This window comes from Schistocerca piceifrons, chromosome 7 (genome assembly GCF_021461385.2).
Source record: "Schistocerca piceifrons isolate TAMUIC-IGC-003096 chromosome 7, iqSchPice1.1, whole genome shotgun sequence".
In the NCBI taxonomy this organism is placed as follows: domain Eukaryota; kingdom Metazoa; phylum Arthropoda; class Insecta; order Orthoptera; family Acrididae; genus Schistocerca; species Schistocerca piceifrons.
The window spans coordinates 192,663,144-192,677,939 of NC_060144.1; the positions used below are offsets into that span (position 1 = coordinate 192,663,144).

The 14,796-nt window shown below is 38.8% G+C and overlaps 1 protein-coding gene across 1 annotated transcript; it reads right to left on the bottom strand.

The window, feature by feature from the left end:
• Window positions 1–1,343: 1,343 nt before the first annotated feature.
• LOC124805042 (60S ribosomal protein L27a) lies at window positions 1,344–14,544 on the bottom strand. Its single transcript, XM_047265463.1, has 5 exons — window positions 14,362–14,544; window positions 13,963–14,026; window positions 7,498–7,595; window positions 3,028–3,180; window positions 1,344–1,528 (listed from the first exon to the last, which is right to left on the bottom strand). Exons 1-5 carry the CDS (start codon window positions 14,362–14,364, stop codon window positions 1,400–1,402), a joined length of 447 nt encoding a protein of 148 aa, XP_047121419.1. The 5' UTR covers window positions 14,365–14,544; the 3' UTR covers window positions 1,344–1,399.
• Between the last annotated feature and the right edge of the window lie 252 nt (window positions 14,545–14,796).

The window sequence follows — 14,796 nt, forward strand, 5'->3', positions numbered from 1 at the left end:
CTAATCAGCAGCTGCCAGGCTAGCAGCAAGAAATGGTGGCAGCACTGACTGCAAGCTGAGGGAGTGGTAGGAAGGAGAGAAGCAATAGTAATCAGGGAGTAGGGAAGTGGCGCACATGCTCAGCTGTGCCCAGCCAGCGACGATGTATGACACCTCACCTCAGTAAACAAACCATTTCGCCTACTGAGACAAAAACGAGATTTTTCATTTTTTTCCAAATTTCCCTGATTTCCAGAACCTGTGGCAACCCTTTAATTACAATGTAACATATTTTGGACCATTTTAAGCAGAAAATTCCAAATTAGTCGGTAGTATTAAAAACTGAAAATATGATTTTTGTACCACGTTGCAATATTAGAATTCCCCTTAACTATAGAAGCCATCCAAAAATGAGGAAATGATATGCCTCTCATATTCAAGCGTGCACATGAACTGTTTTCATCATGTTCCACAATTTTGGTAATCATTCTCCATTTGTATTGTCATAATTTAATAATCTCTAATTCCAGAAATATTATCTGCAACGTCCATTCTTCATTACAAAAATTTTACAGCATGTAATGAATTGGATGTAACTAGGAACCGAAATCTGGCAATATATCTGCCTTGCCGCAGAGGATACACCGGTTCCCGTGAGATCACCGAAGTTAACCACTATCGGGCATGGTCGGCACATGGATGGGTGACCTTCCAGGCCGCCATGCGCTGTTGCCATTTTTCGGGGTGCACTCAGCCTCGTGATGCCAATTGAGGAGCTACTCTACCGAATAGTAGCAGCTTCGGTCAAGAATACCATTACAATGACCGGGAGAGCGGTGTGCTGACCCCACGCCCCTCCTATCTGCACCCTCCACTGAGGATGACACGGCAGTCGGATGGTCCCTGTAGGCCACTTGTGGTCTGAAGACTGAGTGCTTTTTATATGTGTGGCACAGAAGTCAACTTCCTGTAAAGCCCTTACAAACAATTCCCTTATTGATTTTACATTTTATAATATAGGAAATTTTACTATGAATTAAACTTACTGTTTATATCAGAAGAATAACAAGGACAGGTGACAAATTCTAGCTGAACTCTACATTAGCTCTGAAGGCGAGTACCTATAAGGGCTTCAGTTAATATTGATACTATTAATCAATTGTTCAGTGTTTTATCTCAAGCCAAACAAACATGGTACTCAATTATTGGAAAAACTGTTATGAGTATATTATTACCAATGATGTAAATACCACTGCAAAAGGGCTAATGTTAGATAGCAATTATTATAAAATTGGTTTCTGTTGAATTTATTCATCAGGAGACAGGAACATACAGAAAGTAAGCACTTTTTCAAAAAACACCAATACTGGAGATGTTTGATATATTTATTAAGAAAAAACTTTCTTACACCACATCTGCATTACGCAGTAAGAACACAACAGCCACCGATTTCTTTTATTTTATCCTCAGCCTGTTTGGAGAAGAATTTCGCTTTCACGATCACAGGCTGTTTCGGTAGGCGACCCTTACCCAATACTTTGTAGTAACCCTGCAACACAGTAAGTACACCATGAGAGCTATAAATTTTCAGAAAAGCTTGCTCATAAATTATAGAAACATGTAATACAAAAGACTGGACAATTCTGTTTTATCCAAAATTATTTTTGAAAGAAAATTCAGAAATAATTGTGCACATTCTGTATCTTTTAATCCTAAACTTCTGATAATACTCTTAATACTTTTAAGCAGTACTCGCATGCTGATATGCACATAATTTACACACAAAATTTAATTAAAATGTCCAGTTAGCACCAATAATATTTTTGTGAAAAACCACAGACCACACATTGACACCAATTGCATCAGAACTATGAACAGTCCCTAGACAACAGTTAACACTAAAATTCATACCTAAACTTAAAAATGCCACAAATCTCGACAATCAACAGTTGAGGTAATACATTTCTTCCACCTACTTCAAGGCAAGGAACAATATTGACAACTAACACTAATTAATGTAAACTGCCACAGCTATTATTAAGATGACTTTAGCAACTGAAAAATCCCCAACAACAGATATACATTGTATAACTTGGTAGGCTTCATTTCAATAAACATCCAGAACAATAAAGTTGTATAAATGTTCCAAATGTAGTGACTTTAGCATGCAATTCATTCAAAACACACACAGTCAAAATCTGAACAACACTTTTTCATTCCACAATGTCTTGTGTTATTCAATGCCATAATGCCATTGTGTCACCTGACTGATGGAAACTTGAGTAATCATTCTGAATGTCATGTCCCAAACCAATGTACAATGGCAACTTTCACATGAACTGTTCAGTGAATAAACACCTGAAATTATTTTTTTTTGATGAATCTCTTCATGTTGATATTAGATCAATCAAGTGGTTCTGCCTTCTTAAGACACATCATTTGTGTTCTCTGCCAACATGGCAAACCTCTCCCACAATTTTTACATGTTTGCATCCAACCACCATTTTTTGCTTGCCTTATATTTCATGGAATCGTGAAGGTCACACAAGGGCTTTTTACTAAGAGCTATGACATGGAAGAGACCAAAAGTTTGAAAATTATGTGTAGGGAAACATCACCAAACACACAAAACATGAAATGCTGATGAGTTATATGAATGGAATTGTCAGCATCACAGAAATATGAATTAGCATTTTGAACAGGAAAGAAATATGCAAATGACCATTCACAATCAACAAATGTATTTTTCTGTATGTATACAGTATGTGTAAATGTTTTTATGTAATAAACTGTTTACACCAGTTATTATTCCAGCTCCATGCACAAATTACACTGTCAAGAGCAGACATTATGCATTTTGATGTGCTGAATACATGCAATGACCTTCAAAAGCTTACAAGTTTGACACAGCCCCTCATGTAGCATTTCTCAGTATTTGAGTGGAGTGTGGTGTCATGTTGCATACTAATCCTCCTGTTTACAAATGCTATACAGACAAAGGAGAACTTACACCAACTATACCAATAATTATTTAAATTTTCTACTTACAGCTTTCACAACATCAATTACTGGTGCTTTCCCCTCAGTATTGTTCTTATACTTTTGCCTTGTCTGTTCCGTGACAAGGGTCCATAATTTGTCAAGGTTGATTGTGGGACACCACTTCGTATTGCGTCTCAAGTGATAGTTGCGCATACCAAGCTGAAAGAAAATGAGCACTAAAACCACACACTACAACCACAAATCACATAATATACAGCATAATTTGAAAATTACAGTACTATTCCAATGTTATAAGAATGTTGAGTGCAACTATTTTAACGAACTGATGTGAGAACATTAAAACAATTACCAGCTATTAAGCGGAAATTACAAAACACTTTTAATAATATCAGTTGCAGACAGATGTATTACAGCTCTGTCTACAGTTCAAGGACATGATACATCCCATAACAACAAAGTGAATGGTGCTTTGCATATAACAATCTGTTGCCGCCAAGACTTCCGAAGTGAAATTCCCAGATATTTCCCTGCTTTCCAGAAAAGTTTTAGCATTTTTTTCCATACGAATTTTGAGATCTCAAGGGTAAGTTAAGATGTAAGATGAGAATCTGCCTTTGCAGCTACAGTACAAAAATACAGTAATGCAAACGAGGAAATATCTAAAAACTTGCAAGCAGCTTACATTTCCTGGTGCAAGCAAAACTATCAAGTACTAACATTAACATCTTTTGTAATGAACTGTTTTTAGACGAAGAAAGCAAGCCAAATGGTATGTGTGTTTCATTAAGACCACTGATATTTTATTTCAATAAAATTAAACATTTCATGACAAAGATACACCTTTCCTTGGAGTCACAAGACAGATTTAAAATACCTTCACTGATTTCAGAAATAACCCAAGAAAAAAGTAGGCCTCTTGAAAGAAGGTGTGTAAGGTGGGGAAGAACTGTGTAAACCAACACTGTAGATGACCAATAAAAAGTTGGTTCTACTATGTTTGTTATTGCGAGTTACTACCCACTGTGTTTTATCTACTATTTTACAGGTATTGTGTGATTTTCTTTTGAGAAATGTTAGTACACAGTGCACAAACCACTAGTGACTGAATTTTCTTCTTCTTATCGTCCATATTTTAACATTTAAACTACTTTTTAAGTGCCAAAATGTACTACAACAAATAAAATGTCTATAAAATGCTACACTGTGCCATTCACTTGCAGTGAGACAGTCACAATTCCTGAACTCCTTTGACCATGGTCTCTGGCCCACTGAGGAGCATCGCAGTCCTGGGTCCATGGATAAACCATGAAAATATGCTGTATTACGGCACACACAAACAGACCCAACCTCCGGGCAGATCAGTGAGACTAGATATGATGGGCAGGCTCAGTACATTACAGATACCTCCAGAAACAGCCTCTTGTTTTGGTCCATTGTGGAAATCCACTCGTTTGGCCAGCTATTCACGAGCCACAGACAACATGTTGATCAAATGAGACCACGGCGATCACTCCATGCAACAGACAACTTTTTCAAGTACTCTGAGAATCAATAATAATGAGAATAGGTAGCAACTCACTGTAAAGATGATTGCTGAGCCGCAGACAGGCATGTAGAATAGACAATCACACTCAAAACCAAATTTTCAGCCATAGCATGTCAGGAAACGAAAGCGCACACACGTTCACTGACAACTCATGCACACATGACCGTCTCTGGATGCCATGGCTATAGTCTCTCAGAATCAGATCCAAACAAACCACACCTCATGCGTCCCTCCCTCTCATCAGCAGCAGTTAGGCTAGTGGCAAGAAGTTGTGGCTGCACTGACTGCAAACTGGGGGGAGTGGTAGGAAGGGGAGAAGCAATAGGATTGAGGGAGTAGGAAGGCGACACACGAACTCTGCTACACCCAGCCAGCAATGATGCATGACATTTCAGTAAACAATCCGTTTCATCTAATGAGACATATTTTCCAGTGTTTTGTTTTTCAAATTTCTCTGATATTTCCCTGGTGTGTTTAAAATTTTCTGATATTACTCCATTTCCAAAATCTGTGGCAACCCTGATAATTCTGTAGCAGTTATTCTAAGTGATGAACCAATTTTCAAAAATTTTTATGTATTCAAACAAATCCAAAATGAACATTCTTTATACTAATGAAAAGAGGAACTTTCAAAGTTCTGGTGGGCAGCAGCAGGAAGGTGATGATGGTTTCTGAAGCGCGTGGTAAAGTTTGCGCAACAATAGAGTCGTCATTTCATTTCACTGTCAGCTGTGAGTGAGACGACTGTGGAGCTTAAGGTTTTCTGCATTCTTGAGTCACAAATTGCAGTGCAACGGGCATTTCATACCAAATTCAGTATTCAACCACCGATTCACAAAAGGATTAGCCTTTTGTATAAGCAATAAGCAATTGAAACAGTGTGGCCAAAGGAAAAAGCACAGGCCGACCACTTGTGTCAGAGGATGATTTCCGATGAATTCAAGAAAGTTTTGTGCAGTCTCAGTAAGTCTACCAATAGAGCCAGTCAATAACTTTGAATACCCAAACCAGCTGTATGGAAAGTTCTGAGATGGCATTTGCTGTACCAGTTCTACTGTTTTAACTTGTGTAGGCTCTCAACCCCAATGACAAAGATAAGTGCCTCACATTTTGTGGTTATGTGCTAGAAAAGATGGATGACGCATTTCTACAGCATGCAATTTTTAGAGATGAAGTGACGTTCCACCTTTGTGGAAAAATCAATACACAATGTTGGCATACGAGGTTTGGAAAATCCACATTCACCACTGCAACAAGAAAGACTCACCGAAGATCAACTTGTTCTGTGACGTATCCTGTACAAAGGTTTAGGGACCATTTTTCTTTGCAGAAAGAACTAACAGGAATCACATACCTGGACATGTTGGAAGAATGGCTGTTCCTCAAGTTATGGAAGATTCCCAGGACTTCACATTTTCCAACAGGATGGAGCTACGCCCCATTGGTAACATGTTGTACAAGGCTTTTTGAAGCAGACAGCTGCTTGTGTCTGTATGTGTGGATGGATATGTGCGTGTGTGCGAGTGTATACCTGTCCTTTTTTCCCCCTAAGGTAAGTCTTTCCGCTCCCGGGATTGGAATGACTCCTTACCCTCTCCCTTAAAACCCACTTCCTTTCGTCTTCCCCCCTCCTTCCCTCTTTCCTGATGAGGCAACAGTTTGTTGCGAAAGCTTGAATTTTGTGTGTATGTTTGTGTGTCTATCGACCTGCCAGCACTTTCGTTCGGTAAGTCACCTCATCTTTGTTTTTATATATAATTTTTCCCACGTGGAATGTTTCCTTCTTATATATAAAGTTGTTGCCTTTCCTCACCTAACAAGTAGTTTTCTTATATAGATATTGTTTGCAAACATTCCCAGCCCAAGTTTTCATAGTAACTATACATTCTTAATTATTTCATTCAGCATATTTAATTATTTTGCTGCTATAATTTTCTTGAAACTTTCATTTTCTATGGCAAGAGCCTAATTCTATCAGGTTTTCTGACAACCTTCTGGCCACAAATACACTGCAAACCCAGCATCAGATACCAATAATACTGTTGTGCTAAAATGGACAATAAAACGGTTACTGATCCATGTGCCATCACTCAAAACGTTGCACTGTGAGAACACGCAACAGTTGTGAGATTCCCGAAGGCAGGATAACTGATGAGCGCCATCAGTTTATCCTCCACAATGAAATGTATTTCAGAAGCTCGTACTACAGATCATTGGCTCGATGCTCCGTAACGTCTACTGCACGATTTCAGCTAGTAACAACCATTTCTTCCTCTTCATTTGTGTAAGCCCTCTTACTACTAATGTAACTACACAGACCCCATTTCCGTAAGTATATTTCAATGTCATTTAATTTCATAGTGAATTCTTATAAAAAGAAAATGGGCATTTGACATGAAGAGAATCTGATGTGATAGAAGCATTAGCTTGAAGCAAGGGATCTATTATGAAAAGCATAATGGAAACAGCTACGGAACAAAAGTAATTTTCAATTTTAATAAAGTGGTAAATACAACTATTAAACAAAATACAAAACACAATGTGCAGCACTTTGAGTTATAGTATGTACTGAAATATGTCATGAAGTTTCAATAAAAACAACATATTATGAAAATTTAAACCACTCACTTTCAGCCATTTTATATACAAAAAAAGAAAGATCCAAATGTATTTCCACTAACTATCCATGAGTAACAAGGAAGCTGAAGTTCTGGAGAGGTAAAATATGGATGCAAACCCTCAAGAAGTGTCAACAGTTATTAAAATAAGGTTTAAACAAAATTTTTCAGCACACACTGGATTATTAAAGGAACATCGGCAAAATGCTGCATGCAAGCAAATGCTACAACCCTTGGAGTTCTAAACATCTGGTCAGAAGCGGAACCTCATCATTATACTCAGTTCGCCGGTTGTTTAATCATCATTCCAGATCAATCGGAAATAAGCGTGTAGAAAGTCAGAAACCTCACCTTACCGAAGTAGCCAGGGTGATACTTGTCAAAATTGATGCGGTGGTGATGCATACCACCAGCATTACCTCTTCCACCAGGATGTTTCCTGTGCTTTCCTGTAAATAAGGATTAAAAATTACATCATCCACATACAACTATAGGTGATCAAATCCACAATCCACAGAGAGAATATACGAGGGTTGGAACTAATATTTACAGCTCGTACAAAATAGACACGTGTTTCAAAGTTTTGCTAACCTTCGAAGTAGTCACCAGCATTGTGTATAACCCCAATGCCAGTGATGTGAAAGTCTTAGGATACTCTTAGCAGCGCCAGTTGTGTTGACTGAACGGCACAGTCTATTGCCCAATGAATTTGTAGCAGTTCTGAAGTGAATGCCATGAAGTGTTTCCTTCAGTTTAGAAATCGAGTTGAGCTCACGAGGGCGTAAGTCAGGGGAGTGCAGTAGATGGTATAGCACTTAGCAGCCCCATCAGTCAAATCAGTAACAGCTTGCACTGTATGAGCTTGAGCATTGTCCTGCAAAATGATGGTCAGGTGCTGCAGAAAGTGTCATCACTTCTGTCTCTATGCTGTTCATTTCTAGAACTCAACCTACAACCAGCATAGGGACAGAAGTGATGACACTTTTTGCAGTACATGACCATCAGTTTGCAGGACATTGCTCAAGCACATACAGTGCAAGATGTTACTGATTTGTTTTACTGTGAAAGTCAGAAACCTCACCTTACTATTTGCAGCACCTGACCATCAGTTTGCAGGACACTGCTCAAGCACATATAGTGCAAGCTGTTACTGATGGGGCTACTAAGTGCTATACAACCTACTGCACTCCCCTGACTTAAGCCGTCATGAGCAACTCTTATTTCTAAACTGAAGGAAACACTTCACGGCATTTGCTTCAGAACTGCTACAAATTCGTCACGCAATAGGCTGCGCCACTCGAACAGTCAACACAACTGGCACTGCTAGGAGTATCCTTCGACTTCCACATCACTGGCAACAGGGCTATACACAATGCTTGCGACTACTGTGAAGGTCAGTGAATCTTTGAAACACCTATCTATTTTGTACGAGCTGTAAAAAAATAGTTGCCACTATTGAAGTTCTAACCCTCGTAGTTTTCCAATTTTGAAAAATGTAACAGATCACTGCACCACAAGAATGAACTTTATGCCTGAACAGTTAAAAGTATACCGAAATGATTACCACCAACTTTTACATTAAGTAAAGCATACTTCAGGCAAGCAGATACGCTTTCATTTTTCTTCCAGCTTGCCCACCAAGTTATACGGCATAAAAAGTAAATTCAACAGTGACCAATAACATTTTGCCGTAAAAGTGTACATATGGAGTCAACACCTTCTGCACTACATGATGCAAATGGTAACTGTTTATTTAGTTTACAATGGGAAGTGAAAATGAACCACTACCAATGAGAAGGAGTGCTTCATAAATTTTTTGATGTCAGATGTATGCAATTATGGGGACTAGTGTAGCAGGGGATACAACCCGTCGGCTTTGGACAATGACGTCACAAGTGGCCAATCGAGAAGCGATTCTTCTTAGTGTTGTAGCTCCCTTCAGTGGCTGATAAGTGTTTTTTGGCTTAAAAAAAAAAATCTCACGAGATAGAATAAACAGATCCACTTTATTAAGCAACCAGTAAAAAAACGAAACAAACATAACAGCAAAAGCGAAAATGGTAAACTGCTCTCTGGCGACTTGTGACGTCATTGTCCAAAGCCGAAGGGTTGTATCCCCTGCTACACTAGACCCCAATTATGTTGTGGCATAATGGAGCATACTGTGTAAAATGCTCTCACAAAACAACATTCCATAAAATTTGAACTGTACTCTGTGGTCCATGCCTAACAACCATCTCTGAAATCTTGACATTCTGAAAATATGCCACCAAGTTCTTGAAAGGATCACACATCACTGCGTCATTACAGCCAGTTTTCGTCCAGCCAGTAGTTGGCTCCTCCAACCCACAACCGAACTAACGTATTTACTCGAATCTAAGCCACACCTGAAAAATGAGACTCTAAATTCAAGGGGAGAGAAACGTTTTAGACCGCACCTCTAAACCGAAACAAAGTTGGTCCATTGTAATATATGAGAGAATTTAGGTGGAATGAATGACGATACAGCTACAGTACTTTGGTTGTATAGTAAGCTTAGCATTTAACCTTTACCAGGCAGTCATTGCTATGCATCAGGCACTCTGTCCGTATTTATACGGGTACGCTTCCTTTTTCATGTGCTTCGTCTGGTTAGAATTGATTGCTTATTTTTCCTTGATTTGATAAATGCCTTTGTCTTTGTTATAGATGTTTTCATCACTCTAAGCTCAAAATTCATTATTGTACTGTGTCATGCATTGTTTGTCACATTCTGATAATGAGTGTTTACAACCTGTTGCCGCTCGTGGCATGGCTTGCTTTTGCACGCTACTGCCGCTTACACTAAAAGAGAGAGAGAGAGAGAGAGAGAGAGAGAGAGAGAGAATCGTCTCATTAGCAAAACAATGGCAAGAGACTGCCATTTGTTGTTACTTACAGTGCTGCTTTCTTTGATAGTGATCAACAAGAAACAAATAATAGATGCACCTTAGATTTAAAAATCTAGTCAGTTGTCATGCTTCATTTCTGACTATCACTATTAGGCATAAGAATAATACGAATATGAACATGACATGACATGATACGTATATTCTTCCGCGTTTGCTGTTGTCTCACTCTAGTGACGTAGTTTATTAGACAGACAGGATTTAAATGAGATAACAGCAAACAAAGGAATACATGGCAAAATGTTTACATTTGTACTATTCTTATGGTGAAGAGACTACTGCATGTGATTCACAATTCATGAAAGTTCCTATCAGCAACCATCTCTCGTCACAGGTAGGAAAAAATTCAGAATGTAGAGTTGGCCATATTGACAAACATCCCAAACAGTCTTGCCGGTTGGATTTTTGTAGTACATTAAAAGGCTGCTACATTCGAAAATGAACAATATGGAATTTGTATTTACTTTGTTGGATAATGTATGAAAATTCAGTGGTTGAACAAAACTGAGTGGAGAAAAAAAAAGCTTGTCTAACACTTTTTTTTTTAATTTACTGACGCAGAGGTTTTGGCGCCAGTATATCTTTGTGCCTGCAAAGCATGCCTGTATAGCACTACATATATTCAACGGCAGGAGTTGGTTGTGGCGGCACCTATCAACATTTTCCAGAACTTCCGCTTACTTTGCGCCCAATTCTAAGCCGCAGGCAGTTTTTAGGATTACAAAAACTGGAAAAAAGTGCGTCTTAGATTCGAGTAAATACAGTAACTTTTCAAGGCGGACTTTTAAAAACTCAAATCTGCAAACATGGGAAAAAAAGAGGACAGGAACTTCCAACCCAAGTAAGATGATCCAAACTATAACATTTGAGTATGAAGAAATATTCCCAGAAATGTTATACTTCAAGAAACTGAAGCCCAATAAACATGAAAAACCAGTAGGGCTAACCCACCTTACCTACCACATCAGTAACCATCTATTTTGAGCACTTTAAGCCATGAACTACTGTAAGTTGTATCTTCTGCTGAAATTAGAGGGTCACTGACTATACTATCACCAGATTGACTACACCTGACCAAATCATCAATATCATCAGTGCACTATAGTACACAGCATTCTAACTACAGTATTTCTGTGAACATTAATGGAGCACAGCAACAAAAACTTTACAAGGCAGCAAAAGCCTTTTCAAATACAATCTATTTACCATGCGTCCCTCTTAAGGCACCTGGCACTTTACTTTGGCAAATATTTAGTTTTTGCGGTATTTAACTGGTGTCAGCCCAAATACGACTCAGCACATCTCATGCAACGACCAGTGTCAACTGAAAGCACAGTGTTTCCCCATTACAAACAAAACGATTGAGGGAATTTTTATATGCCCATTCAAAAGAACAGCCCCAAATTAGTCTAGTGCAACATTTTTAAATTAATAAGTATGGACAGGAACAATAAAACACTAGGAATAACCAGTACTCCAGAAGTGACTTAGCAGAACTGCTGTATGGCTGCAGCAGCCAGCATGCATCAGTGCACTTCCGCTAATTGGTGGCTTAGGGCACTAAATAGTGAGATGATCAGCACTCACTTTGGTACTGTCACTGATGGAGTGCTTGTTATTTTTCATGTTTTACTGTCCCTGTTAATAGACACTGGTTAACATGGAAACTGTATAAAGCAATTTGGAGCCATTAAATCACATGTAATTTTCTTTATAGCGGGAAACCAAAATTTTCTAATGACACTGGTCGTCGCATGAAAGATGTGACGAGCAGAATTTGTTTGGGCCGACTCCCACAGCAAACTGTAATACTTAATTACAAGTGACTGCCAAATTACCACAGAAAATCAACCTGACGACTCTAGAGAACAACCTGTATATGACCTCATCAAAGAGTCAAAATAAACCATAAGAGCACATTCATGAAAACTAACAAACTTAGCAGTTCTACCAGAAGCAATTTTAGCACTAGAGTACAAACAAGTAATTTATTGCTGTGAATACAGGAGATTACACAAGCGTCTGATTCCACCCATCTGTTTTGACCCACGACGTCACCAATATGGTGGAAACAACCATTCTCAACATCTCCAATATGGCATCTATGATGTCATTACATAAACAACGTACATATAAAATCAACGAACACATCACCCACCAAAAATATAATCAAACCAATGGGACCAGTAAGGGAAATTCATCTTTTTATGGGTGGGAACAAACTAAATATAAACACATACAGACACCGCGATCCGTGATGAGATAAAAACGCCAAAAAATTCCCAAATGCCATTACAATTACAATATCGACAGGAATCCGACACTTCCCTTCACCTACATAGCTCAACCACAATTGTCAGTACCACAAAATAAAAACCAACTACTCATAAAATTATAATCACACCGCAACTATCGATACCACAAAACAAAGAACTAAAACAACAAAAATTGCAATCTGGCACTTCCCTTGACCTATATAGGTCAACAGCAGCTCACAATACCAAAACAAACAGCTACGATGACACATTGGAATTTGACACTTCCCTCGACCTATACAGGACAACAGCAGCTCACAATACCAAAACAAAAACAAACACAAACACACACAGCAAAACCAAAACAAACCCCCAACTAATATAGTCAGCTGCTTACATACGCTGCATTTGAATATCTCAGCCACAAGCCCAAAAAGTTGGAGAAACTTAACGACTGACAACATGACGTCCCCCATTTCAGCCTGCAGACGCACACTATTAAACTTAGAAGCCATATCCATGCCTAACAAAAAGAAGCCACAAATTGAATTAAACGACTTACCGCCCGACAAACAGGAAAGCAATAACATCAAATGACACTGCATTAACAAACACAAAGGAAACTTAATTCTTAACTCAATGAAACTAATTTCCATACCTCTATAACACACAACCGATGAATGTACACTTCAAGCACCGACGCCCAAATGAACCCAACCCACCACCAGAATACACCACCTACTGCAACGAGACATCTACAAACACACACCTAAACTATACTCCGCACTGTCATGACAACACCCTTAGGTCGCAGGTCAAATCCGTTAACCTAATACAGTACATTGTGACTGGTTTTCAGAGGTCCATGAAACTAGTATAAACCCCAAAATACATCAAAGCATGACATACGGAACAAATATGAGGATCCACTACCATAGCAAATGAATCTCAAAGATATGGTGGAAAATGAAAGCAGTGATACACCTTTGTATCACAGTCTGGCACACTATTTATCCACTACCATAAGAACTAGGCAACACTAACAAAATCGAATAGTTAACATGTCCTACCAACATTCATCAAAAGTCTAAAATATACACAGCTAATTTTGGTGTGGGCAGGAAGGGCGCAGTTAAAGCAATAAGTAACACTTAAATCAAAGTTTCTCAGCTGCTTATGTGTCTGAAACACTAACAATGGAGTTGGTGATAATATTACTTCACAAGCCATTGCAGCGTAACGTTCAGGCAACTTTACATACACACTGTTGACATTGGATGTTTAAACCAATCCTGTGGTAATTACGACCCAACTAAAACGAACTATGAGACATCTGGCTACTCTACCATTGCTTAGAAAATAATTTCAAACATACCTGCAAAATATTTAAGGGTAAATTACAAAGCGAGAATTTTAACTTAAACGTTTACATACGCCTACGTAGTGTTTACTTGAAAAAAGCGTAAATCGAGTACCACTTGAAAGTACAACAAATACGACTCTCTGCAGCCGAAACAAATGGCATTCATTGAATTGGTGCGATATACACATTACATGACAATAATACATCACTCCAATCAACACCACCTCTTAAAATGCTAGCCAATGATAAAAAATGCGCGACAAGAAATTACCTATTCGCCCATGTCCGTGACTCACATGGCCTCTCAGCTTCCTCGTCTTCTTCTTGTGTGTAGACTAGAAAGAGAGGAAAAAAAATATCAATCTTCTATGCACAAAGAAAAAATTAACTACAAGTACTATAATTTCTCAGTTGCGAACACTCCACACAATTACATTCAGTCCGCCCGTTCGCTGAATTCATCATTTCTCAACATCTTGTGCAGGAGTAATGCACAATTCAACAAATCCATTATCACACTACTTACATATAATCTTCAGGACCGAAATACAGTTCACATTATGGGGGTAAGTTTTAATACGATCCCAAGAGCTATTCGTAACACTGCCTATTATAAAGATTGATAATTAGTTTACAGATATCATAACTGCTGAACATACTCCAAACTTACCATGTTCACGTGTCTCTTGCAGGATGCAAAGGAACAATCGGAAATTACACGTACCAAAGGTACTACTCTTGCTGTCAGAGATCTCACTGAAGCACAACTGAAGCAAGTCGAGATCGACTCACACTGGACCTCAACGGTTAAGGCCCGTCCACACGCAACGATCTGTCTGCGCAAATGTCTGCGCACATCACATCTGCGCAGACAGATCGTTGCGTGTGGACAGAAGATTTGCACCAACCTCAGGTGTGTGCAAACCTGGAAGTTGGAGTTGGAGGTTTGAGCGAAACCTCTCAAATCTGTGGGTTCAAACCACATCTGCGCAGACAAGTTGGAGCGTGTGGACAGGAGATCGCCGCAAATCTGGCGCGAAACAGCTGTTTGCTCAGTCTAGTGTTTGTATTTGTGCGCACAGGGCATTAAAATGGCTGATACTCG

Coding starts and splice junctions, on each gene's coding strand:
- LOC124805042 (XM_047265463.1), bottom strand. Junction 7,596..13,962: donor TCACGGACATGGGCGAATAG/GTAATTTCTTGT, acceptor CCTTATTTACAG/GAAAGCACAGGAAACATCCT. Junction 3,181..7,497: donor ACCCTGGCTACTTCGGTAAG/GTGAGGTTTCTG, acceptor ATTTTCTTTCAG/CTTGGTATGCGCAACTATCA.